Source organism: Parasteatoda tepidariorum, chromosome X1 (genome assembly GCF_043381705.1).
Source record: "Parasteatoda tepidariorum isolate YZ-2023 chromosome X1, CAS_Ptep_4.0, whole genome shotgun sequence".
Lineage (NCBI taxonomy): Eukaryota > Metazoa > Arthropoda > Arachnida > Araneae > Theridiidae > Parasteatoda > Parasteatoda tepidariorum.
The window spans coordinates 3,796,559-3,823,987 of NC_092214.1; the positions used below are offsets into that span (position 1 = coordinate 3,796,559).

At 26.4% G+C, this 27,429-nt stretch overlaps 1 protein-coding gene across 1 annotated transcript; it reads right to left on the reverse strand.

Moving 5' to 3' along the window:
• LOC107441645 (NHL repeat-containing protein 2) lies at positions 1–27,429 on the reverse strand. Its single transcript, XM_016054986.3, has 12 exons — positions 27,183–27,429; positions 23,579–23,852; positions 22,456–22,782; positions 20,930–21,195; positions 18,871–19,008; positions 15,450–15,588; positions 13,152–13,251; positions 11,769–11,994; positions 7,988–8,107; positions 6,281–6,487; positions 4,422–4,671; positions 1–479 (listed from the first exon to the last, which is right to left on the reverse strand). Exons 2-12 carry the CDS (start codon positions 23,745–23,747, stop codon positions 238–240), a joined length of 2,184 nt encoding a protein of 727 aa, XP_015910472.2. The 5' UTR covers positions 23,748–23,852; positions 27,183–27,429; the 3' UTR covers positions 1–237.

Below are 27,429 nucleotides of genomic sequence, written 5' to 3' on the forward strand. Positions count from 1 at the left end.
TAAAAATTTATAATCTTTATTGCCTTTAAAATCTTATCAATAAAAGCTGCAGAGAAATATCAACAAAAGCTGCAGAGAAATATCAATAAATGCTGCAATAAAAGTCTAGTATCAAAAATAGAAAGAGATCACAGATAATGTTCTTGTGGTGAGATATATGAAAATGCTTGAAATTAAGAAAGAAAATGACAGAGCTTGAAAAATATTTAAACCTTAATAATAAAATAGAGTAACATTTTACAAAAATACTTTGACGTCAAAAATATTACATCCAGCATTTGAAATAGTGGTTTTAAGAACTATTTGTGCACTAGTAGCAAAACAAGTTTTTTTCAAATCATCGCAAGCTGAAACATTAATATTGAGTTTGACTTCGGACATGCAAGATTTTTGCTTTGACAAGCATTTTAATATCAATGATGGCTGAATATCTTCTTGGAATAGTCCTCCTAAACAAACAACTTTCCAGTCACATTCTCCTAAAATCAAATATATACATCAATAAAATATATAAGCAAAATATTTATAAATAAATAAACATATAATTTTGAACAAACTTTACAGAAAAAAAAGGTTGCAGAGGAAAAAGTTTTTATATTTTTTTTTATGAAGTAACCTTTAGAAGGTTGTATCCATGAAAATGAGACTTAAAAGAAAATAACTACATTTGATGTAAAGTAAATCATTCTTAAAAAAAAGCCCTAAGAATATTTATGAGTGTAACTCTTCAAAAACTACTCAAAATATGTAACATTTTTACTTAAGTAATTTAAGCAAAATTGTGGCAGTAACTTGTGCATTTAGTATATGAATACTTTATATCATAGTAATAAAGATACAGTAAAACATGATGAATCTGAACAAGCTTGAATATACAGTACAAAATTTTTGCCAGACAGGTTGTATCTATGAATCATTTGTGTTAGAACTTAGGGTCCTATTTCCTTTTATTAGAAAGAAAATTTTAGAATGGAAATTTATAAAAAACAGTTTTTATTGTGTTTCAATTTTCTTCATAGATGGATGTAAATTTTAACATTGAAAAGAACACTTAAAATAAGTAATAATGAAAACACACATTGTTACATTCGAGTAAAGCTTTTAATGTCAGTTTCCAGAAATATTGCTACATGCTATTAAGAGATAATTTTTAAAAAGAAAAAAATTAGATTTGCAATAGATTAAATTGTTTATTACTATCTCTGAAATATGTTACATTGAAAATAAGTATCTCTAAGCTTTAAACATTTTATAAATTATTCAAAAACCAATCAAAATCACATGAAAAGAGCAATTTTTTTGCATCAATACCACTAAATTTTCTGCCTTAAACATTTATATTTTTGTGTTGCCTTGAATGAAAAATTAGTACAATTAGAACAAAGAAAAAAACTACAAAATATGTATAAATTTAAAAGTATATACGCAATTCTTGAAGACAAAAGAAATTCTTAGAAGTCTGTAACCACTTTTAGGTTTTACATAAATTTTCAGAATTCCACTAGCAGACAAGTCTCTGCAAGTTCCAACAGCACATAAGGGTTTCTCAGTTGAAAACTCTAGTGTACTAGTGGAACTCTCAGAGCTCTATGTTCTCTTACTTATTCTCTTATATTTTTTACAGAACAAATTCTACAGTTTACTGGTAAAAACATGAAGAATTTCCCCCCCCCCTAATAATTTTTTTACTAAATTTATATTAGGTTTAAAAATATCACTAATGCAACAAAAATACAATCTGACTGAATCCCTGAACAAATTTAGTTTTTGACAAACACTCTCCCCTTCAGCTTAATATATATTTATTTAGAAGCATGGGTTTAGATCATATGAGATAAAAAAATGCAATATGGGGAAGATAAATGAAAATGGTTAAAATGCTTGGTTTGAAGTTTTAGTAAAATTGCCTTATCCCAAGCAACTGTAAAAGCTATTGTCATAGAGGTGGCATTAAACTTTTCTACAAACCCTAAACTGACTGAGTTCCTTAGTAATTTTCTAGTTATTAATTTGCATTTTTCACCAAACGTTTGTGAATATTAGCAATTATTACATAAGTTATCTTTTAAATATCACAATTTGTTTTGTTTGTATTGTTCATATCTTAGTTTTACTTCGTAAAACAATGTATTTGCATTACAGTCATTATTTTTATGAGCTACTAATAAGGAAAACATTAGGGACAGAAAAGGATGTAATTTAAGCCTACTGAATGAAAGGTAAAAACAAATTTTAAAACATAAAGTTGAAACTAAGAAATATTCACAATGAATAAAGATAAGAAATTTAGTTAAAATTTTAAAAAAATATAAGTATTTATTTTTTTTAAATTTTTAAGTTAGCTTAATTTAAATTGACAGATATCCATGAAAATTTTAATTTTGTACATTTGCTTAAAATAGTAAAAGTTTAAAAGAGATCTAATTATTAAGATTGGCATATACCATGCCAAATATGCATATAAAATAAGCTAAGTCAAAGCATCAATAAAGTACAATTTTATTCTTTTCAAATAAAAAAAAAACACTATTTTTTGCAGATTATTTTTATAACCACATTCGTCCTACAATTTTCTCTTAAATCTCCTCAATTCTAATTTCTGTACTCATAATGTTTGCAAAATAATATTTACTTTTTTTCTAAATTAATATCAAAAGATTGGGCAGAATTTTTAAAATTAAAAAATGGTTAGTACCAATATGAAGTTTAAGATTTTATTTTTAAATTGAGTAAATACATACATTTTTTAAAAAGTCATGAAATTAAGCTACATTTAAAAAGAAATAGAAGTCAGAAGCAACAATAAAATTTTGAGTTCAAAAATTCATTTAGCTAAACAACTAAAGTGCTAAAATCTATAAAAAAATTTTCTACATTTCACATAAAAGTTAAATGTTAATTTCATATTATAATAATATATTAAATGTTAGAAAAAAAGTTTCAAGAAGCGTACAATTAAGAATTTTTTTTTATTAATTTAAACTACAACTTTTTAATTAGTTTTAATAGCCATTTTAATTTTTAATAAAAGTGATCATTATTTGTAAAAATGGCAACTAATGGATGAATTTGCCCTCTTTTTTATATTATGTAATCTTTTCTCTAATTTTTATTTTTAAATTCTACACTTAGATTAGATTAAAAAGATCATGTAAATACAGATGAGATACATTATTAGCAAGATATGTTACTTCCAAAAAAAATTATTAATTTGGAATGCAAGTCTTAGTTGGTAAAATAAAATTACTTATGTCATGAAAAAAATAGAAATTAATTTATCTATTTAGTGTTATTTTTCTACTCCTAAGCAACTGATATTTTACTCTCTTTACTGATTTTAAGCTGGTTTTCTTCCTTTAATTTGCAGTCCACACAATAGAGTAGTATTTGAGTGCAAGACATCAATCCAGTTACTACTAAACTCAAACCCTGATCTGTCATTCCCACAGTTTTTGTTTTTATTATCTTGTTATCTTGTTTTAATGGTCGCATCACAAATGCTATTTTTATAATAATAATAATACTCCTTTAAATAATTTTTGAAACAAGTAGACTCTTGCGTCTTTCATTCAGGAATTCTAGCAAAATTTTTAAAAAAAATATTGAAGTTATTTCACTTTGAGACGAAGAACAATAACTTCTGAGACTTAATGCTAATGATGGTGAAAATGATGATTTGTTACAGTAGGCAAAAAATGCTTCAAAAAAGTTTGATGTTTATTCATTAATTGATGAAAATGTTGAAAGTTGTGGTGTTGTTGGCTCAAAAATACGTTGAAAAAGTGCATACTGATATACAGGGTAAAATGGAACCACAACCAATGCCAACATTAGCAGAAAATCTTCAAGTCTTTGAAACAATGAGGAATTTCCTGTATTCACATAAACAAAACAGAAAATGAATAGTAATCAGTCACAAATTTACACCGAGAAGAAAAGAATTTGTTCAAACCAAAATTTTGAAATATTTTACTTAAGTAAATGCGTTAATTCTGCTTTGTTGTACTTTGTAAGTATTATTGCAATGAATGCATAATTTCTGACATTAAAATTTTTTATACTTACTGTAAGTTTATAAATTTCCATAATTTCTTTATAACCTTTCATACAGTTTCAAATCATTATTTAATATTTCATATTCACGCCTATTCTAAGTTTTCACATATCAATCTTTTACATTGAGAGGTATCTTGAGGAACGACCACTCAAGGTTCTACTGCATAGACGGGTGATTGTAATAAACAGACAAATTTACCCATGAAATTAAAACTATATTTTAAGCAATCAAATAAAAGCTTAAAATTAACACCATAGCTTAGTATAAACAGTGTAATGATAAATAATTTACATTATTTATGCAAATAAATATTCAATCCAAAAATGTTTTTAGTCTATTAATTATGAAATTTGTCCAAAATTACCTATAAAAGAAACGTCCCACTGTTGTAGAGAATCTTGTGTTAAAGAAATTCCTTTTGTATTGATCAAAAACATGAAATGTATTTCCCCATTAACATTCAAATAAATTTGTATAGGCTCAATGTTTAAGTTTTGTCTTGATGTGGGATGTAACTTTATAGAAGTACTGTTCAAAGAGGCTGAACTGGGACTTTTTTGTAATGTTGTCACAATAGAACTATCAACACAATCAAGAGGTTGAGACACAGCTACCTATAAAATAATCACACTACGATTAGAACTTTATCATATTATAATAAATTGAATTGAATTCTAAGTAAATGAGGCCGAATTGCTATAAATAATAGATGCATTGTATAGTTTTGTGTTTATAACATAACATAAGTTGGCACAATGAGAGAGATACATATGGCTCATTCTAAATTAAATGGACCACTGTCGTTACTGTTGTGTCACAAATTTTAATGCATATTTTTTAATGAAAAAGTACTTGCTGAAAAAGGATTAAATTTCTTGGTCCAAAACTACAATAAAGGGGACATTATAAAAATTGACTTACTTTAAAATGGCATAATTCAAATGTGTTCATAACAATTACTACTCTTTTATTTATGAGTCAGTTGCTTAGTGTCATTAGAAAAAAAAAGAGAACTATGTACTTAAACTTTTGAAAGTTTAGAAATATAAATTTAAGTATTTAAACCATTTAATGAATATTTTTTTTTTGTGTATTTCAAGAATTTTCCACTGGTAAATCACAACTTTTACCATCTCAATTTTTTTTCACACAATGTTAAATATCATACTTTTAAACGTAAAGAAACAAGAGTTTTTTTGGCTGTAAAGTGGTTTTAAGTCAAAATACTACAATAATTTTTATAGCGGAATGTTTTTTTAAAAATCTTTATTTGTTCAAAATGCTTAATATTATGTATTTCAACAAAAAAAAAAAATAAATAAAGAGAGAGCTTTTTGTTTTTGCCCATTACAAAAATGAAAAGTGGTTTTTTGTCAAAATACAAGATTTTTTCTCATAATGTTAACTGCCATATTTTACATTATAAAAAATCGAGAGGCTGTTTTTTGTTTTGAACAGGATTGGGGAACTTTGTTATTTCATATATAAAAAAAAACTTAAATGTTTTGCCTAAAAACACTTTTTATTCTTCAATAACAAAAGACACACATTTGAATTTTTTTTTGAAGTATGCAGTAAGTAATACCACAATGCAGTAAGTTGATGAGGCAAAAATAGTAATTTCCCTACTTTTTGCAAATTTTTGAAATTTTTAAAGAAAAAAAAAATCTGAAAAAAAGTACAATAAAATTTTTAAACAACTATATAAATATTTCATCATTTTAATAGTTCAATTACGCAGTTTTAACATTGTCCCTCTAATGACACCAAATTTAAGAAAATCGGCTCACATACAAAAAAAGAAACAGATATTATTAACGCATGAGATATTATTAACAAATGACTGAAAAACCATAAAAATTCATTTTTCAGGAGTTATAGAATGTAACCTTAATCTGCATGAAAAATATTTAAAATAAAGACTAATTTCTCAGTTGTGAAAAGAAAATTATCCACATTGTGATATTAGTGTAAATACATCTAGTGTAATTACAACAGCAAAAAGCAAATTTCACAAACCATAAGAAAATATGCATTTAAATTATAATAAAAAACTATTCAACAATTAAAATTTTATTTACACATTGTGATATTAGTGTGTAATTACAGCAGCTAAAAGCAAATTTCACAAATCATAAGAAAATATGCATTTAAATTATAATAAAAAACTATTCAACAGTTAAAATTTTATTTTACAAATTTAAAACAATATTTTATACTGACCTTTGTAATCATGTTTGTTTTTAAATCAATTAATTTAAGGCAATGTTTATTAGTATCTGATACCAACAAAGAATTGTCTTTTTTAATGTAACATAAGCCACTAGGTTCAAGAAAAAAGAGTTCTGAATCTAAATTACTGGCTCCATGACTGGCTTGATGGAGATCTAAAGTTGTGCATTCTCGTGTCTTGTTATTGACTACCTTCATCTGAAAATAATGAAATTGGACAAAGTATTACAGAGAAAATTAGGAATTTTATAAATTTCTTAACATATGAGTTTACTTAAACATATAAATACATCTCTAGATATTTTGAAGAAAAATACACTTGAATCTTATTATACATGCGTTGTTTGTCCAAAATATATACAAAGTAAGAAGGTATCAATATAGCGAGTTTAAAAGGATGCCATTTTCAAAATGTGTAGGTGCAAAATAAAAAAATATTTTAGCATTTCAAAACTATGAGAAATACATACTTTAACAAAGGAAAAAAGAAAATCAAGAAAAAATTATACATAAAAGTTGAAATTTATGCATTAATTCAAAATAAAGGAACCAGACTGGTTGAATTAGAATAACCTTATTATAAATGTAAATTAGATGACCAGAAGTCATTATAACTAAATAGTGAAGTAGGTACTTTATTTAGGACACACACTAGAGCTGCACAATTGGCTATTGGTGAGTCTGGGAAACATCCTTGTGGATGATTTGAAGATATGTCACCACAATTTTGATCCTCCGTAGAGGGGATTATTCCTTCGCTATGGAAGTCTGACAACCTGCGTGTAAGTCGAGCACTTTACGGTAGAACAGTTTAACGAGGACCCATACCGCACACCCTCGGTCCCTACGCAGGCTGATCAAAGTGGTCACCTGATTACTGACTACGTAAAGATTAATTAAAAGAATTAATAGTTTAAGTATATTCACATTATTATTCTAAATAATGTAAGAATATAAGTTTGAATACCTCCTCATAAGCCCCAAAGCAAAATATCATGACAGTTAATTGTTCAGAACAGAACTCTTCATGGAGTATTCTGAATACCCATGCATCAAAAATCTCTTGAAAGTGCATAAATTACTTTAGAATTAGGATAAAACTTGCTCTAAGTCATAACAACATGTATGTACTGCATTTTCGTAATTATGTACAAACAATTCTAAAACTATTGCTTTTCAATATGCTACTCACTCATAAGCAATTAATGCTTTTTAAATTTTGAAAAAAGAAAAGGACATTTTTATTTACATTAGGGAAGAATAGTATAATTGTTCAGAGATATTCTTTACACTAAAGTGTTTGTTTAAAGCGCTCTCATTAACTGACAGATCACATTGTCTCTTTTTAAAGTTATAAGATATGTATTATACATAACTGTATGTATATATATTAATTTCAATTTAATTTATATTAGTTAAGAAAATATGATGATGTGGCAAAAGAGCCTGAGTATTTACAATGCTTGCAAAAGTCCAAAAATATTTAAAAACTATTTCCAAGATAAAATCAATCTCTCTTTCATACTTTAATCACGTAAAGTCTTATTGATGTAAAAACTTATTGCTTTGAGATTTGGTCCTCTGTCCTAAATAAAACTCTGTTATAATGGTCTTGCATTTTTATAATATAATAAAACAGTGTAACTAAAAAGTTACAGTAGTGTTTTCCTAGCAACTTTCATAGCTAATAAAACATACTTTATGGTTATATGTATCAGCAACATATATTTTTCCATCATCAGCAACACATACACACAATGGATGCTGTAGCTTCACATTCAGGCCTTTCCCATCAGTATCTCCAAATTGAAAAAGATCCTAAAGATATAATATAATTGCATAAGCTCGAATATAAAATTGAGTTCACATTGATAATCATTATATATTTTCTTATGTATTTTAAAAAAGTAAATTTTCCTTTTGTCAGTGATTCAAATGCATATTAACTTTGTTACTGCTATGCATACATAGGTTTGGACAAATAAATGGAAACACTTCTATACTAACTCATTTTTTCATATTTCTTAAAAAATACTGAGATAAATGGAAGTGTTTAAGTCGTGCAATTTCTCATATATATCATTAAAGTTTAAAGCTTTTAGAGGTTTGAGGGACTGACGAACAAGAGAGAAAGTTTTTGAACACATTATGCTAAAAAATACAATATTAAGCTTGTAATTCCTGTCAATTACATTATATTACATAATCATATGAAAAACTGCAGAAAAATTTATAAACCTAGCTTAAATATTCATGATGATATGGACATTTTAATGAAAAACTAATTTTTTTGACAAACATTTTCTTCGGCAGAAGTATTCGATAAAATTAAACAAATTTTTGAGTATAATATCATTTTGATTAATAATATTAATATATTTCAAGTAATAATAAAAATATCATTTTAAAATTTTAATAAAATTCGTAAAAAATTATGTAAGGTATGAATATCTAAAGTAATCCTTTCATACTGCATATGTGGGGAAAACATAAATTTTTTTTCATAATTTTGTTTATAATTGTAACTAAAAACTTATGAAAAAAGTCCACTTAGAATATCGTAAAAATGTAAAAAGGTTTTAGTAAATTTCAAAGTAGCTTTTGTACCTTTTAATTGAAAGCTCTAAATGATAAGGGGTGTTACATACATTTCTTTCTGTATCATAAAATAAAATTTCATAACAAATGGTAATACTCTAAAATGATGGTTAAGAGAATAAAATGCAATGGAATTAGGAAATAAAACATAATTTAATGGAGTGTTTTCGATATAATGTTAATATATTTAATAAATCTTGTTTAACAGTACAAAATTAAATTTGTGGAAATGTGGAAAACCCCTTACCATTCTAAGCATTCTTTGCAAATTAACAAAAATACTTAGAAAATTGCTAGAAACTTTTTAAACTTTCAAGATATACTCAAATTGGAATTTTTCATAAGTTATCAAATACAATTCAGAGTAAAATTAAGAAATTTTTAAAAATTTTTTTTCTTTGCTTGCTCTGTATATACTTCTATTGATTATCACATGAAGATATTACTTCTTCATGTGATAATCAATGTAACTGACATGGCTTATAAGCTCATCGCTGTATTTTTTGACAAAGGGTGTACAAAGACACACCTTTTCATTTGCAATTTCTTGCCAATCAGTCAAATCGCTAAAAGTTTTAAATTTATTGATATGGATAAGAAATTGCATGACTTAAAACACTTTTAAAATAATACTATGAGTATTTCGTGAGAAATATGAAAAAATTAGTTAGTATAGGAGTGTTTCCACTTGTGTTTAACTTTTCTATGTGTGCATTGTATGTATGTATGTATGTTTACATACATACATATATATACATATAACATAAAAAGCTTCAATTAATCTTTTTGTTATTTCGTTTCTGCAAATCTTTTTCTTAATTTAATATTCTAATCAAAACACTTTCCCACACCTTTAAATTCACATCCTGTCCTTAAATCTATTTAGGGCTCAAGCATGTATTAATTAAAAGAAAGACATTTCCCCCTTTGCTCTTAGTGGGAATCGCGTGACCTATTTAATAAACTAATATCAATTACTAAGATTTCCCTTATTCCCTAAATTGACACATGTTACGGATTTTCTTTGCAAGATTTTCCCTAACATTTATGCTGGACCACGATGATACTGTGACACATTCTCTCTCATACATCTCAAAATGATTAAATAAAATTAATTTGTTTGCTCTCTTTGAAATCCTGTGCCTGTTTGCTCTGTTCACATGACCATGACTGCAAATCCTAGATACATGTATACGAGTATATTACATGAATATAATAATGCAAGGATAAGTTTAGTAACCATCTTAAGAATATAGTAAAACTCTAATCAAGATTAATCTGAAGAGATAAGATTTGGATAATCAAATATCTAGATTGATTGGATAATTGACAAAAAAAGTTATTAAATTAGCTTATATTATAAAATTCGCTTATATTGTATTGATTAAACAACTAGAAAAAAAACAGTGATTACATATATTTATGTTTATATCATGTATGTATGTACACATGTATATATGTCTGTGTATATATATATATATAAGGATGATAATGATAATATCTGAATATTTACATTTAACTGACACATGCTATTTTTTACTTAAGATTCTGTTGCTATTCGTGACTCATCCATTTTTTTAAATGTAATCCTGATAATCAGTAATAAAGATGATTCAAATTAGAATAATTGCAGCAATTACTGAAATTATATAATACATATATATATATAGCACAATAAAAACAATAAGGATAAACTTGTACATATACAGTGAAACCTAGTGTTATGGACACTCCTGCAAAATGGACGTCTCTCAGTAGTGTCATATTTTTAATTCCCCGGGAAACTTGGATGAATAAACCATTATGTACATTCTCCGCAAAGCGGTCATTCCTGTAACCCAACGTGGATGGTCATTTTTGCCCAGAAACGTTATCTTCTATTTTTTCAAACTGAACACTACTTTTTTTAAATTTGAAAATAAAATTATTTCTGCTTTAAACTGCAAGAAAAAAAATGCAATTTTTCACCATTTTTAAAGCATGTAAATTTTTTACCTTATGCACAATTAAAAATATTGTTAAGCTATTTCACTACTAAAGAATCAATCTTTTTCCTGTCCCCTTGTCTTATCTTTGCAAAGAAAGAAGAGAAAATAATACTGCTCTTGTGAAATAATTTAGACGGCGGCATCTTTTGATCTTTTCATCTGGACAACACAGGTTATGAGACTCCTCACGTTTAAATGGCGTCTTAAATGCTCTCAATGCTTCTTCCCCACAGAAAATTTCTCTTATTTTTCGTATCAATTTGAAGACTATATTTTACATTGTTGGAGTATAAAAAAAGAGAACAGAAGTATAATCTTTGAGGTGTTCATGTAAATGAAATATTTATACATACACTTGATAGATGATCAATTGTGAATAATCAACTCCATAGGTGCCCATGACAAACTGGTATGCATTGCTTTTTTTCTGTGAATCATGGGAGGGTTCTTTTCAAGGAAGAATTAACCACCTTTCCTATTAAGTGAAAGGTAGGTGTTAGGGGATGTAAACCTAATAACTGAAACAGAGCGAGGACTAAAAGCTCCTATTCTGTATCATATGGCTAAATTGAATATCTGTGCTAATAGGAAAATTATATTCATTTATCTGTAGCTACATCTAGATTTATGTATTTATATCAAACTTCTTAATATATTCTTTTTTTATCGAATTTTTTTAAAAAAGTTTAAATAAATATCCTTGTAGATAGTTATTTTATATTATTTAATTATTTCTATAATCTTAGAAAATATTCTAAAAACAATTTACAAGGTTAAACACTTAGTTAATAGGGTACCCTTTCCGTAAACGGATAACTCTCATAAACGGACAATTTTTTTAGTCCGAAGAATATCCGCTAAGCCGCAGTTTCACTGTATATTCATATATTTACTTCAGGGTTGAAGCTTCCTCCAACAACAGTTTTCACAGCACCATTAATAACAGAGATTGATCTAATAGTTGAGCTTTCACTGTCTGCAATAAATAAATCTCCTGGGCATGCTTCATTATAAGTTATTCCAGATGGTTGAGCAAATCCAGCTTTCATTTTGTAAGAATTATTGCGACACTCTTCTTTACCACTTCCAGCAAAGGGAACACACTTTACAGGGACATATCTGCAAGAATAATATATACTTAGTATACCAAAATTATTAAAATGCATGCAATTTCATGTTTTGATGAAATACTTATTTAGAAGAAAAAAAACTGAAATAAAAGTATTAAATTTATAAATACAGTAAAATGCTGTTATCAGGTCATCAAATATAAAATCTGTGAAGAAAAAAAAAAGTTGTTTTGTAGTTTGCAGATATAAAGAACTATAGTACAGAATGACACATATTTTATTGACATTTTTTCCATGTAAGCATCAGGGTTGTTAAGGCAAGGTGTATGAAGCCTTGGCGTACGAGAGTCAATGAATTCCAGGAAGGCTAGTTTTACAGCATTTTTGCAATTAAATTTTTATACTTTCAAATCCCATAATAAAGTTGTTACAATTTAGAAAGAATTGATAGTCAGTAGGGACTGAGCTGTTGCTCAATATAGGCTATTTTTCTTTAAGTATTTACATAATTTTGCCTAGTTAGTTACAGTGTATTTCTATTGGGACCATTGAGCAAGGCTTCATAAAATGATAATGGATCACACCTGTGTGAGAGCACCAAACACTCACAATCAGCTTTTTTTGGTGAATACAGTCGAATTGATTGTTTTTCTTGATCACAACGCTAATGTCCATTTGGAGGTTCTTGATTACAACGCTAACGAAATCTTCTCTGCACTGTGATAACAGAATGACAATTGTTAAATTCTAACAACACGCAGAATGCTTTCTAATCTCATTTTCTTGGTACTCGCCATTTTCACTAATGAACTCGCGTCTGTGCCTTACATAAAGAAATTTTGAAGTTCCATCCACATTCTATGTTAATCTTATCATTAAATTATTTTTCATTAAATAGTTATTAATAGCTATAGCAATTTTGAATTACCCTGTACTTAACTTATTCAACATTTCAAATTGATAAAATCAAGGGGCACTAGTTTAAAAATAAGACACAAAATCAGAAAATAATAAAAAATAACTACTGGAAATGTTATTGTGGAAAAAATAGAAAACTTATTGTTACTAAACAAAAAATTGCTTAAATCCTCTTTATTTAAGCAGATACTTAATTAGAAATATATTTTATCAGATTTTATACAGCTACTCATCAAGGAAATTTAAATTTCTATGGTTTAAAAGGTAAAATTTTCATACTATACTAACTGTTCATCAGATGATATTAAATTATCCAGACTTAATTCCCAAATTTGATGTGATCCAGCAACAGCAATATATAAAGTATTCAAAAGTTTAGAATTAGCTCCTGAAAATGACAAAGATGAAACAACAGGAAAAAACATCTACAACAAACATTCAAATAATTAAAAAGAAAAGTTTTAATTTTTTTCACAATTACTTTAGAGTGCTATAAGATAATACATAGAATATAGTTTATAGTTCTATTGATATAACTACAAATCCAATATGCACTGACTGTTCAATGACAGTAACTAAATAAAAAAAAAACACTCAGGGACCCACATAAATAATGCTCGGGAACAACAGTTTCATTCACTTAGGTATGTATCTTGTGGTTACAAAATTAACTTGTGCCCTTATATATTTGAACCCATTTAAAAAGATGAGGAAACTCCTGAATGTCCTTTGTGGAGAACTTTTTGAGTGAATCTGGACTCATTTATGTTTAATTAACACTAAACTAACTCAATTTTTTAATCTATTTTAAGTAACTTGATATTTGAAGTTGTTTCAATTTTTTCCCTTGTCACAGACAATTGGAATGTTTCTAGAAATACTTGTTCATGTTTTGTTTTTTTTAAAATTTATTTCCTCTTTCTCAGTTCTCCCACCTTATTTACATGTGAGTTTTACAATATTTATTTTGTACAATAAAAAATTTACATTTTAAGCTCAATAAATCAATTATCTCAATCAAGTAATTTTTGATTTTGGCTCATCACAGATATCCATAATCAAAGATTTCTTATATTATATGAATAGGTTTTCAAGATATATTTCATAGGTCATATGATATTTGAATATTTTCTTTGTTCAACTTGCAAAATAATACATGAATTTTTACAAAAACTCTTAATTAATATTTTGACAGCAATTGCAAACCATTTAAATTAATTAAACCATAAATTAAGAAAAGATAATTTAAATGGTTTTCACAAGCTATCTAGAGGAAGAACCAATTTTGATTCATAAATATTTTCTCATGAACAGAATTAATTATATTTCGATAGCCAATTATTAGGAAATAAAGAAAAAATGTTTCTTTGGTATTACTTTTATTATTCAGTGGTATTTAATACAAGAATTTGTGATAGTTATATTCTAGATGAATTTATTATTTTAAATGCAAAAATATCTTTATATTTTAATTTGAAGTGAAAACATTTCAACAAAATTAGATTTAATAAAAATAATAGAAGTTTTACCGTGCAATTTAATAATTAAGATCTAAATTAACATTGAAATGTATCTGATTAAAAACATATCAGGTTTTTGTAACTGATATTTTGCTGTATCAGTTAGTAACTGATAGCGAAAAAATCAATACTTAGCTATCTCTACTATTTGTACCTATACAAAATTTGTGATACATATATAGTAAGATGAGGAATTAAGGACTTGACACCATTTTGAATAAGATTTAAATTCTTTTTGACACAAACACATCTTCAAACATTTTGTTTATTTTATGACTGTGGGGCAAAAACATTAATCACATATTTATTCAGAAACGATAACACAGTGGAGTTCATTTTAATAAATTATACATCATAAAAATCATTATTACACAAAACTAAACCAATCTTTTAAGTTCTCTTGCTTACTAAAGTTTAAAAAAAATTTGGCTTTGACTATGAACATAAATTTATAAATAACATTTTTGAAACATAAAATTTTCAAGAAAATATTTACAATTTTTGCAAGAAAATACTGATTACATAAATTAAATATTAAAGTATTTAAATTCTTTTGACTTTGTCAGTAATCAAAAGCCTTTGATTAATTCTTTTAACATTTGAACAATTTACTGTCAATATAACATATAATATTTAGGCTGACAAAAAAAAATTTTTTTTTTTAAAATTTATATATATTTACTTCTTTTTGATACATTTTCTTCTTTTCACAAATTCTGATGCATGAAATCTTGTTACAAATACAAGAATTTTCACATAACACAAGTTAATGTATGTATGAATCGCACTCAAAATTTATATAGAATTTTTCCTTGCTACTAAAAGTTTATTAAATAATTAGAGAAAAAAAATTTAATGTCTTATGCTAAAAAGAGATACGAATAAGTTAAGGTGTTTTAAAAATCCCATATTATTTATTTTCACTTCAAATTTATTTATTTTAGACATTTTCATGTAGGATTAAAAAATTTTCTAAGATTATAAAAAAATAAAGCTTGAAAAGGGTGTGCCTCTAACACCCAATCACAGTGAAAAACATATTCATAAAGAAATTGACTTTAATTACCTAACTTGGGTCCAATGCATAAATCCCAAGGAGACAAGAAGTTATATTGAGGTACAGTTTCTTCTGTGCTAAGATTAGAATCATAATTTTTAGTTCTGCCATCAAAAATAGTAATGACTGTTTTAGAAAGAAGATCTATCTAAAAGAAGTAAATAAAAATCTTACAAAAAGTAATATATAAAAAAACACGATTATAAAAAGCATCAATTTGACATAAATAATTCAGACAAATATTAGGTGGAAAAGTATAGTTTCTCTCTTATAAAATGGTGCACATTTTTGTTGAAACTACAGAAAAGCTACAGAAGCTTAGCTACAGAAAAATTTTATGAAAACAGATCAAAAGGTTAAATATACATTTTTAAACTTATTTAATGAAATGAAAATGCCCCAGTTTCAAAATCATCAGACACATGCACAGTAATGAAAGGCTTCACTCTAAAAAATTCTCTAACTTAAGGGATGAAGAAACATTCTAGGTAGGAAACATACTGCGATCACTAACAACAATTATTATTTTACTTATATTTTTACTGAGATAATGTAATAAAGGTAAAATGTACGAAGGTAATGAAAGAAATATAAATAAAATGCTACAGTCAAATTCACTTGTTCACATTTTAAAACTATATTATCAGTAAATTCCTCAAAAAATTAAATATATGAAATAATTAGAAATTCAAGATTTTGTAATAGCTATGAAACCTCTTTGAATTGTAATTGTGAGCACAAGTCAAAATTTCGGAAAATTTCTTGAGTTAAAAAAAAAACAGTTTAAATTGAAAAATTAGAAAAAAATTTAAACAAGGTTTCTTTCCTTTTCTTCAATATTTCTTAGTTTACTTAAAATATATTTAAAATTTTACACATACCTATGATGACCTGGAGAAGTAATTAAAATTTACAAATATGTCTTTCTTTTTTGAGTTTATGATTATAACAACTATTTACTGATAAAAAATGAATATTAATCATGAATATAAGCTAATAAAGTATCTCTCTGGGTCTTCCTTACAAACAAATAAAATAAACTGTGTTTTTAAGTTCAACTTTTGAAAATTTGATTTCCGGAAACTTCTGTGACCAATGATTTTTTGAAACGTCTGGACCTTCGATCTCCGGAAACTTCCGGATCACTGTTAGCGAAAATTCCGGAAATAGGGATTTTTCCGGAGCACAATCAGCCCTGTGAATTAAAAGGTTTAGGAAGTTCACAAATGAATGTAACTTGAGATTCAGGAAAGAAGCTGAGAAAAAATGACTTTTAGCTTTAGGAAAGATTACTTATATGAATTTTATTTAAATTTTGCAAAGATATAATTTTTATGATTTAAAATATGAAAACATCCAGAAAATGGCAAATGGAGTAAATAGAAAATGCAATCAGCCTGTAATATAGGGATGCACAACCTTTTTGAAGGAAGGGCCACTTGCACTGCAGGTTGAATATTAAAGGGCCGCATGCACTTGTACAAATATAATTTTTATTATAAACATTTGTGCTCTAAGCACAAAATCTTTTTAATAAACTTGGTAGCATATTTACAGAAAATAAAATTGTTTTAATTTGTTCAAAAATTAAAAAGAAAGAAAAAACACTTTTTAAATTTTTTCCCCCTCCATTTTTATCAATATATGTATATATATACACATTGGGGAAAAGAAATGTTTTTTATTATTATCAAATCATGTAATACAGAAGTTCATTCTGAAATAAATTCTAAAAAAGAAAGTAAAAAAACTGCAATGTTTACAGAATTAGAGTATAAAAAAAAGAAACATACACATACATATTTTATAAATAATACATATTTTACTGAGCAATATAAATTTAAATTAAATATTTTAATTAAAGAAAACTTATAGAGTTTAAACAAAAACAAAATAAAACCATTTTATTACAAAATGAGATTCAATATTTATTTGGTATTATACTTAAGATATTACTTCTATTTCTTTAATTAGAGGTTTATGAATTTTAAACAGGAAACCTTCAATAATACTTTTAACATATTAAGATAATCTTCATGGTTTAAGGATATCATTTAAGTTACACTAATTAATTAGTATCAATGATAGTTTAAGTCATAAAACCAGACACAAAAACAAGCTTTCTCTAAATAAACATACACAATCTTCCATCACTTGGCATAGCTGGAATTCTAATCATTCATAAGTTTGAGCTCCTTCTGTTAAAATAATTCAATACTAATCTTGACTTCTGGGAATTAATCTTTGAAAAATTCTTATAGTTAAATTAGTTATCTTTTTAGTATCCCATTCCTTTCTAATGTTTAGAAATATGATTTACTTTCTACATCTTGCACATTTGGGTTTCTCATACTACCCCCACACACCCCCGGTTTTCACCACATTTGATTTGCGTATTTCATCTTTTTCCTCTTCTTCCACAACCTTAAAACAATACTAACGATTTGCTTAAACAATTTTTTATCTCATTTTTTTATCTGTCCTTTTATTGTATGACAAAAAGTTTCCAATTTATAAAATCAAAAAATAGTATATCCTTGTCTATTTTTGTGATTACTTAACAGTAATCAATTAGTTTGTTTAACTTTACTCATTTGTAACACAAAGTACAACCAAACTATATTTGGAAATATACTTTTCTTTTGGTGGGTTTTTGAATTTTTGACCCTTAAGTTACAAACAATAGATGCAGTCTGTAAGATCTGGTTTTCATGACTTAGTTAAGAAAACTTAACAAAAGTTTGGGTCCTTTAATATTGATCGATTTTTGTATATTTCCTCACACCCTAAAACACAACTTTATAAAAACTTAAAGCAGTCCTAATTATATCGTTTACGAGAACTATTCAACAAAATTAATTCAAGTTTTAAATTTCAACAACAAAAATTACAATGCATAAGATGGTGTAAAAACTTGCATATCTTACAATTAGAAAAATTTTGATCAAGATTTAATTAAATAATGAAAAATACATAATTATTAATATTATTATTTTTTTTACATAAAACAGTCATTAAGTAAAGTTTCAAAAGTTTATATAGATGTAATTTGTCGATTTAATATTTAGATGAGTGAAATTAATTTAAGAGATTTGATGAAATATTAAACATTAATAAATAGCGTTGAAAGTCCCATCATTTTGACAACTTGTTTGCTGACTTAACTACTGAAAACATAATTCCCAGACAGCTAAAAATTTACGTTTGTCAAAACAAAAGATATGATTGTTCAGAGAAAGTACAATTTGTTACTTAAATCCATGTTAGCTTTAACTAATTAACCTTTTATGTGTGGGGTCCATCAAACACTCAGTCGAATAACATTGCATTTTAGCAAGTGAAAATCAAATCATCCAACTCACACAGATTTCAATCTAGCAAAAAAAAAAACGTATTTATTAAAATAAATATTAAAAATACAACAGCTTACTTGTCTAATACTATGATTTCCTGTGTCAGCCACAAATATAATATTAGGTTTCAGCCATGCAGTTCCATGAGGGTTGTTAAATAAAGCTTTTGAGTATGGGCCATCTTCAAAACCTGCTTTTCCATTACCAATTATATCCTGATTAAATGAAAAATGAATACAAGTTTGAAAAATTATGGCAGTCATAAAATATTAAAACACTAGTAGTAAGAAAAAACTACTAAAACTTTTTCATGAATAAGTAAAAATTCCAAATATTCTTCAATGAAACTAAAAATAGCATGATTAGCAGATCTTAAAGCAAGAATATTATTTTTAGGAGAAAACCTTCCATTTCTCAATCCACATTAGCTGTGATTCTTTAGTGTTTTGTCTGGAAGGATGAGAAAATTTACATACTAAGTTTAAGAACGCATTAATGTACATTTTTTTTACATAAAAAGAAATTTGAATGCTAGAATTATTTTTAAGTAAAGGGTAACTAAACTTATGAAGTTACGTAAGCTCTAGATAAAAACGCATTTTTGGAAAACCTTGCACACAATTTGTGCTACATATTATCGTAACATAATTTGAATTATAACTTGAAATTTATCATATAAAATAAAATATTATTAGTTTTTTTTTTCGTTAACTTGTAAAGCTAATAAAATATTTGTTAAAGAATATAACATTTTCCAAAATAACTGGTTCTTATTTGCAGTGAAAATTAAGTTCAAAAGTGAAACTGCAAATGTTCAAATTAAAATTATTCAGTAATTAAATAATCAGATCAGTAAAATAATCAGATAGTATATTTTTTTAAATTCTATAATACAACATGAATCTTTTTGTCTCAATTATAAGTTCAAAGCTCTTTGGGTAAATTTGAACTGTGAGCATTTTTGAACCTTAAGTGTTTCTTTAACAAAGAATAAAACCTGTATGAGAAAGCAACTAGGCCTTTTAAACCTTTAATTATAAATTCCCATAAATTTAATAATTAAAGGTTTAAAAGGCCAGGTTGCTTTCTCAAACAGATTGGCAGTTAAAAGATTAGACATTAACTTTTACTCAAAGTAGACAATTTTAAAATTTTTCACAATATCCTAAAAATTGTAATTCTACAGTATGATCTTGGAATGCTTTGATCCCAAATGCTCAACTTTTCCTCGTGAAAATAAGAAACTTATAAAAACAAATATTACAGCATTTCAAGTATTCTGAAACAGCTATTAAGCATTAAATAAATTTTGGTGTACCTTATATCCACAAAAATTGATCAAACAAAACATTTTACAGCTAACCCCACTATGAATGAACCATAATGAAAATGGTATATACTGAATACTTGGTTACAGTGAACTTTTTTAGTGGAATCTAATTAATGCTATTTTAAATGCTTATAGTAAACAGTTAAAAAATTGGTAATTTGTTTATATCATTTCCTTTTCAAATTTTTTTTTTTCATTTCTCCTTCAAATTTGCAGGAATTGCAATTGTGAATGATGGCATATCTTTACATTGTGACCAATCTTAGTACTCTTAAAAATTTAAATGAAGGCGAACAAGTTGTTAAGCAGCACATTTCACTTTTTACCCTCCCCTCTATGTTGAAGAAGAACAAAAACTCAGAAGTGAAATCCGCATTAAATGAACTGATTTTTTTTACTGCAAAATTGCAGACTGGAAAAATACTGAATTCTTTACTAATTGCTGATACGACAATCAGCGGACTCCACTAAAACTGAATTGCAGTCAATTAAAAATCAACTTCTTCCACAGAATATAAAAATTAATTTTTATACTTTTTAATATTTAATTTATTATCTATTTAATCAGTTAATAATTTATAAACAAATTATGCACAATTGAAATCACTATTTCTAACAATGTTATTGTCATAAGCTAAAAATGAAACTTTTCTAAGTATTTGGATATAGTGAACCACCACTTATAGTATACTTATTGCTGGGTTCACAATAGCAGGATTTGACTGTACAAGTATTACATTTATAAAAAAGTTACAACATTATACAATAAGTAATTTTTAAGTTTATTATATTAAAAAAATATTAACCATAATTTTTCCTTGCACGGTAATGACGATGAGTCGATTGTGACCTGTATCTGAGACAATTATATAATCATCACAAACTGTTAGATTGCTTGGATAACGTAATGTTTCAGACAAAACATTTTCTGTTTGAATTGCATTTGATAAAGACTCATAGTTCAAAGTAAGTTTTTGAGAATCGAAGAACTTCAATGTCTGATGAACAAGATGACTTAATTTATCAATTTGACTTTCTCCAAATATAGAAAACTGCACTACATGAGCAGGACCTAAAAATTAGGAGGAAAAACTGATTATTAGATACAGTAATCAGATGACTTGAAAATATTTGTCAACTCCATCAATAATATTTAAAGTAAAAGGTCTATGTTGAGCTATTTTAATTAGTACATCTTGAGATATTCTGCGATACTTTAATCATAATTTACCTTTCAAGCAATAATGTTACCATCTCATATTTAATTTTTAGGGCAATGATTTTACTTCTTAAAAATTAAAAATTTCAGATGATTTCCCATAAAGAAAATATAAAATGCAAAAATAGACAAAATCAGAGAAAATAATTGCAAGGATCTGATGCAAGTTCATTTTCAAGAGAAAATTTTTTCATATGAAAGAGATTTTACATATAACATGACCGTTAATGTATACAAAATTTAGGCAGCAAAAAAAAAGAAAATAATAAAAAAAATTTCCATCACTAATGTGAAAAAAAATAAAGTGTCTAAACTCAGCAATTATCTCCTGAAAAAATATTTTACATGATATATAAAAATACATTACGTATTATATATTTCAAAATATTTTACATAAGACTTTATTTTATGCAAAAGACCAAAAAATTTTAAAAGTGTGAAGCAAACGGACAATTAAAGACAAAACCATGCCACAAAATAAATAAATAAAAAAATAACATAAATGAAGTTTTTTTCTTCAATACAGTTAACAGAAAGCACAAAATTACAAAAAATTCATAGACTATTAGTCAAATCAGAACATGTATTGCACATTGTTTTGACTTTCCTAACAGCTCTTTCAAAACTTAATACTGCTAAAATTAGTGAGCGGTGAGCGTATGTGACATAAAAAGTTTAAAAATTAAGTAAAAAAAAATTATTTTAAAAATAAATAAAACTATAATCAGTTAGTCATCATTTATTATTTAGTCTGTCAGAAAAAAATAATAAATATTGCTTTAATAACACATTTTATAATACACTTAGGAAATGTAATCTTTAAACTAAACTAAGCAATAAATTTTCCTTATATTTATAAAAAAAACCATCAATAAATTATTAAGATTAAATTTGAAATCAAAAAAGATAATCAAATAAATAAGAACTTAATTTTCACATAAATATCAAAAAAAAATTTTAAAGCTGTATTCTTAGGATAAACTGATACAGCACTTGTAAAAATATTACAGAAGACCTATATAAAATACTATATAAAGATTTTCCAGAATGATATTTATTATCTAATTTGTATAACCTAACTTCCAAAAGCAAAAGGAACAGGAAAAAACTTACTTAATATAAGGACTGTTGGCCAACAATATATACCCATTTCTTTCCATAAAAAGTTTTCTGGATCATGCAATACAGGATGTGTAATATTATTTCTGAAGACAGCGTCCTTAACATTGTTTTTGTCTCTTTCATTTGGAAATTTAGGTGAATGAATTCCAACTATTACAACACTTGCATTATCAGAAAATTCATCTTCAACTGCTTTTAAATATGGTAATATATGTTCGCAATTAATGCAACAATAAGTAAAAAAGTCCAATATGACAATTTTACCACTAAGATCTTTTTCTATTGAGAGAGGCCTACTTGTGTTTACCCATTCAAAGCCTAAAAAAATATTTATCAATTAAAAACAATAATGCTACATTAAAATTGTACAGCAACAAAAGTAAAACTGTAACTTTAACAGATTAATTTAAAACTTAACTTAGGTGTTAAAGTAAAAAAATAAAAGTGAGCAATTCATTCCACATCAAATAATTTACAATTTTCAAAGAATTGAACCCAATTCCAATTAAAATTAGAAAATTTATAAAATTTTTATTATTGATTTCAAGAAAATTGTAAAAACAATGTCTTTATTCAGAGAAATATGTTTTTGAGTCTGATTTTGTAACTTAATTAATAGTTAGCACCAATTAATAAGCATATTTGAGGTCACCCTCAGGAAACATCAAAATTGATGTTTAGTTCGTGAAAATCAGATCATTAGAATGAGAGTTATTCAGGGTGATATCTCTTTTTTTGCCGACTGTACAAATAATTAATAGAGATCGCAAAAAAATTATAATAGTAAAAAAAAATGACATACAACTGAGTGGTTGTTTAGTAGAATTTATATTATTAATGTTAATAAAATTATTAATATTAATAAATTACTAATTTAATGTCGGCACTAGAATTATTTTGATATAAAATTTTATTTTCAAATTTTAGCATAAATAAGAATTTCTATACGAAATACAAATTTTTTAAAACACATTCAAATTAGAAAATATCGGACACCATTTTCTAAATTGGTACCCATTCATACAAATGGTACAATACTTTGTATACCACAATTACAGAAACAGGAACTTTCTACTGAATAAATATGAAGGTATTAATATACATAAATGCTTACTTTGATTAATGCTTGGTAATCGAAGTACTTCTGTTAATCCATTTATTTTCAATAAATGATTTTCGATCACAGTATTCCACTTTTGAAGCTCTTGATTCACATCTTTGAGAGAAGTTTCAAAATATTCAATCATTTCTTCACTCCCCTCATAAAGGTTAGTTAAGTACATTGTCAGAAAATAATCGCAATACCTTCAAAAACTTTTGTATAGTAGTAATTAATTTCTTCCAGAGGAAGTTACTGCTTCAGATTACCAAAGCTCGAAAACTTCAATCTAAAAACGAAAAATTAACATTAAATTTCTGTAAAGTTGAAAATTCAAAATCTTATATCAACTGATTATTTCACATTTAAAGAAATTTGCATAAAAACTTCCCAAAAAAAACTATTACAATAAAAAACAATCAGAAAAGTTGTTTTTTGTAATGAAAAACACCACAGTTGTAGCTATACTTAAGTTCAGTTTAAGGCCAAGGTAGCTTTAGATAAAATTTGCTCTTTTATCCATCTTAATTATCACCATTTCTTGAACCAAGATCCAGTGGAATTTAAGGAATGGGGACGTACATATTTAGTATTATCATTTATAACATAAATGAAGTTGACTCATCATAGGTAGGGCTGCAAGTTTGTCACGGGAAAAAAGACCCCAAATTCGAGGAAAACTCGGGGGAAATTTTGAAAATTACACAAATTCTAAACATAAAAAAATTTATTATATAAATGATGCAAAAGACAGAAATTGCGCAAATAATAAAAAAAGCTTAAAAATACACAACAAAAGTATTTCTTTGAATTTCAAGCAATATTAATATTTTTATTTAAATGAACAGAATTTTGATACAAAGTATTGTACATTGTCAGATTATTCTCATTTATCCTTCGTCCTTCATCACTTAATAAATTTTTATACTTAGAAAACGATCTTTCTGCATCAACGCCACTTTTGCCAATTTTGGAGCGTTCGGTCTTTAATTTCCAAAACTCGATCAATTTTCCTTCACCAGCGCGCAATTCCTTGACCGTTGCTTTGTAAGAAGTAATTGCTGTGAAAACTCAAACATTCTACATTCAAACTACTAGTTACAAGACTCTACTAACTACTAGTGCCCCCCTTCATCCAAGAAACTGATCCATATTTAAGAAATCACAAGAAGCTGCCTAGGAAAAATTAACTGGATATGTAGAAAGGCAGTAGAAATTTCATTGCCCAGTGCAATAGCATGTATAACAATTTTTCTGTCAAAGATTTGATTTATAATATTTTCCTTCTTTTGTGATTCCAATTTCTTTTGTACTCTTACTGACTTCAGGAAGGTAATTACCCTCCCTAAGTGTAGAAAGACCACCTTAGTTGACAAGATTGTGATTATCTCTTATCTCTGAACTATTTTCATGTCATTTTGCTATTGATTTACTCCCCTAAATATCTAATCAATTTTACATGTTCAATTTAAGGTTCAGGAAAATAAAAAATTCTGTTTAATAAAAATAATAAATTAAAAAAAATCAAATTTTAAGCAATTTTCGAGCAAGTCAAGACATGTTGAGAAATTTGCGGATTTTAGGAAAAAAGATAACAATTTCGCGGAAATCATTGCAGAAATTCGCTCCGCGGCAAACATGCAGCCCTAATCATAGGTTGTAGCTCCTCACTCTCTTGATTATTACATTACACTAAATATTTACATGAACACAAGTCAAACCTAAATATTACTCGGACAGTACTATGGCTAATGTGGGCAAAACAATTTACTAAAAAATAAGTGCAAAATGATTAAGAAGTTCCGAAGAAAAACAGAAAAGCAATTAATTTATTTAGAGATTAATAGAGGTATAAGTATAGAATATCTTTTCAACTATTGTAATTTTCTTGTCATTTTTGAGGCAGAATTTTTTTTGAGCTATCTGCGTCAAAACTCTCTGGCACTAATATCTTTCTGCATGATGCTTTTAATAATAATAAACATGTTACTAATTTAAAATAGCAAAAGCGCTGGGTTAACAAAAAAAAAAAAAACATACCATTTTTTAATTGAACATGTAATAATTTTTTATACTAAAGAAAATAATAAAAAAATACAATAAAAAAATATATAATAAATAAATTAATTAAAAATCATGAAATCTGCAGTAACTGCCGAAAAAAAGATCGACGACGAAATAACGAGAATCAGATTCTTCAAATGCGTGTTTCATTTCGAGATTAGTTGTTGTAATAAATAATATCATATAAAAAATTTCGGATTTAAAAACTATGGAGAATCTAATAGCAATAAGTGCCAAACATTCAATAAAATTATGGCTTTAAAAAGTAAATACTCAAATGCACAATTTCAAATTTCCGTATTGTTTGAAATATATCAGGATATTTAAAATCCATGTGAAAATCAATATCAATAAATGCTGAAAATACAATCAAAACATTACACCAATTTACAAAACTACAGCGTAAATTGAGAGCCTCAAAAAGTGATTATCTAAATGCATGATTCAAATATTACATATAAATTTCTGTAGAAAAGAAAAGTAATTTTTTTTTTACTCTTCAAGAGAAAAATCTTCCTGCAATAACTCTGTAACGTTCAATGTCGCTGCAATTCTGCCACGAGGCTGGTCATAATATCAAACTATACTAAAATAATTTTGAAATGTACAGGCCAAATACAATGTGTGACATTTAAATAAGGAAAAAAGGATGATTTCCATATTCCAGCACCAATAATTCAGGAAGTGGCACAACTATAGAGTAAAAAGATTACAGAAGGAGACCAACTCAAAGAATATAATTTATAGCCACTTACAGGTAAAACACTAAATTTTTTTTAATTTATGCATGTACAAAAACCTCTAGGCACCTTGCTAATGACATTTGGCTCTAACAGGTCAGAGATAAGGAAATATTCCCTTACAAAAACATTAAAATAGCATATTTTTGCTCAAACAAAATGAAAAAGAAAAAATTATTAAGATTGTGCTTATGGTATTTCGATTTTAGTGCGTGCCTATTTCAGTTTTCTTTTTTAAAAAGAAACACATTACCAAACGGATACCTTACAGAAAAGACCAGGCGTGAGTAATGAAGATTAAAATTTAACATAAGAATAGGAGTAGAATTTTTTCATAAGAGCATAAAGGGATATGAAATTATGGATATGCCTTACACATCATGAATTTAAAAAGTTTTGATACGTTGCTTTTTATTTTACTATCTTTATATTTGTTATTTATATTGTTATAGTTATTACAATCAAGTCTCCGTCACTAAGGTACTTTTCATGAGGAATTAATTTTTAGATTTTTATATGCAGTACATGGGGAATTATTATTCAGATTTTTATGGGCGATTATTTTTCAGATATTAAAAAAAAAATTAGATAGCCAATAATGCGGGAAAGTCGTTTTAAAAACAGACAAATTACACTAATATTCATTATGGACACGCACACTAGAAAATTGCTAAAAAATAGCAATGCAAGATATAAATCTAAAACAAGTAATCTATAAGGCAATATACAAAAAAAATTATTTTATCACTATAATAATTTATTCATATTATTTGAATTAGATAACACTTTAGAATAAAATGAAATGTTATACAAACGTTTAAAAAGTAGAGAAAATTGCACGATGATGTTCAACAGTAAATAAAGTTTATTAAGCTCCTTTGATAAAAATTTCAAAACAATAATTTTTACCGGTTGTATACAAAATTATTTATTGCAATACGCTTCCGAATGCTTGTTTCTTTTGAACTTAAGTTCCTTTGTACAACCTTGTATTTTTATTTAAGGAGCACATTAGTGCGAAACTGCACATGAAGATTTCTCTGATTCTACGAGACCGTTTTC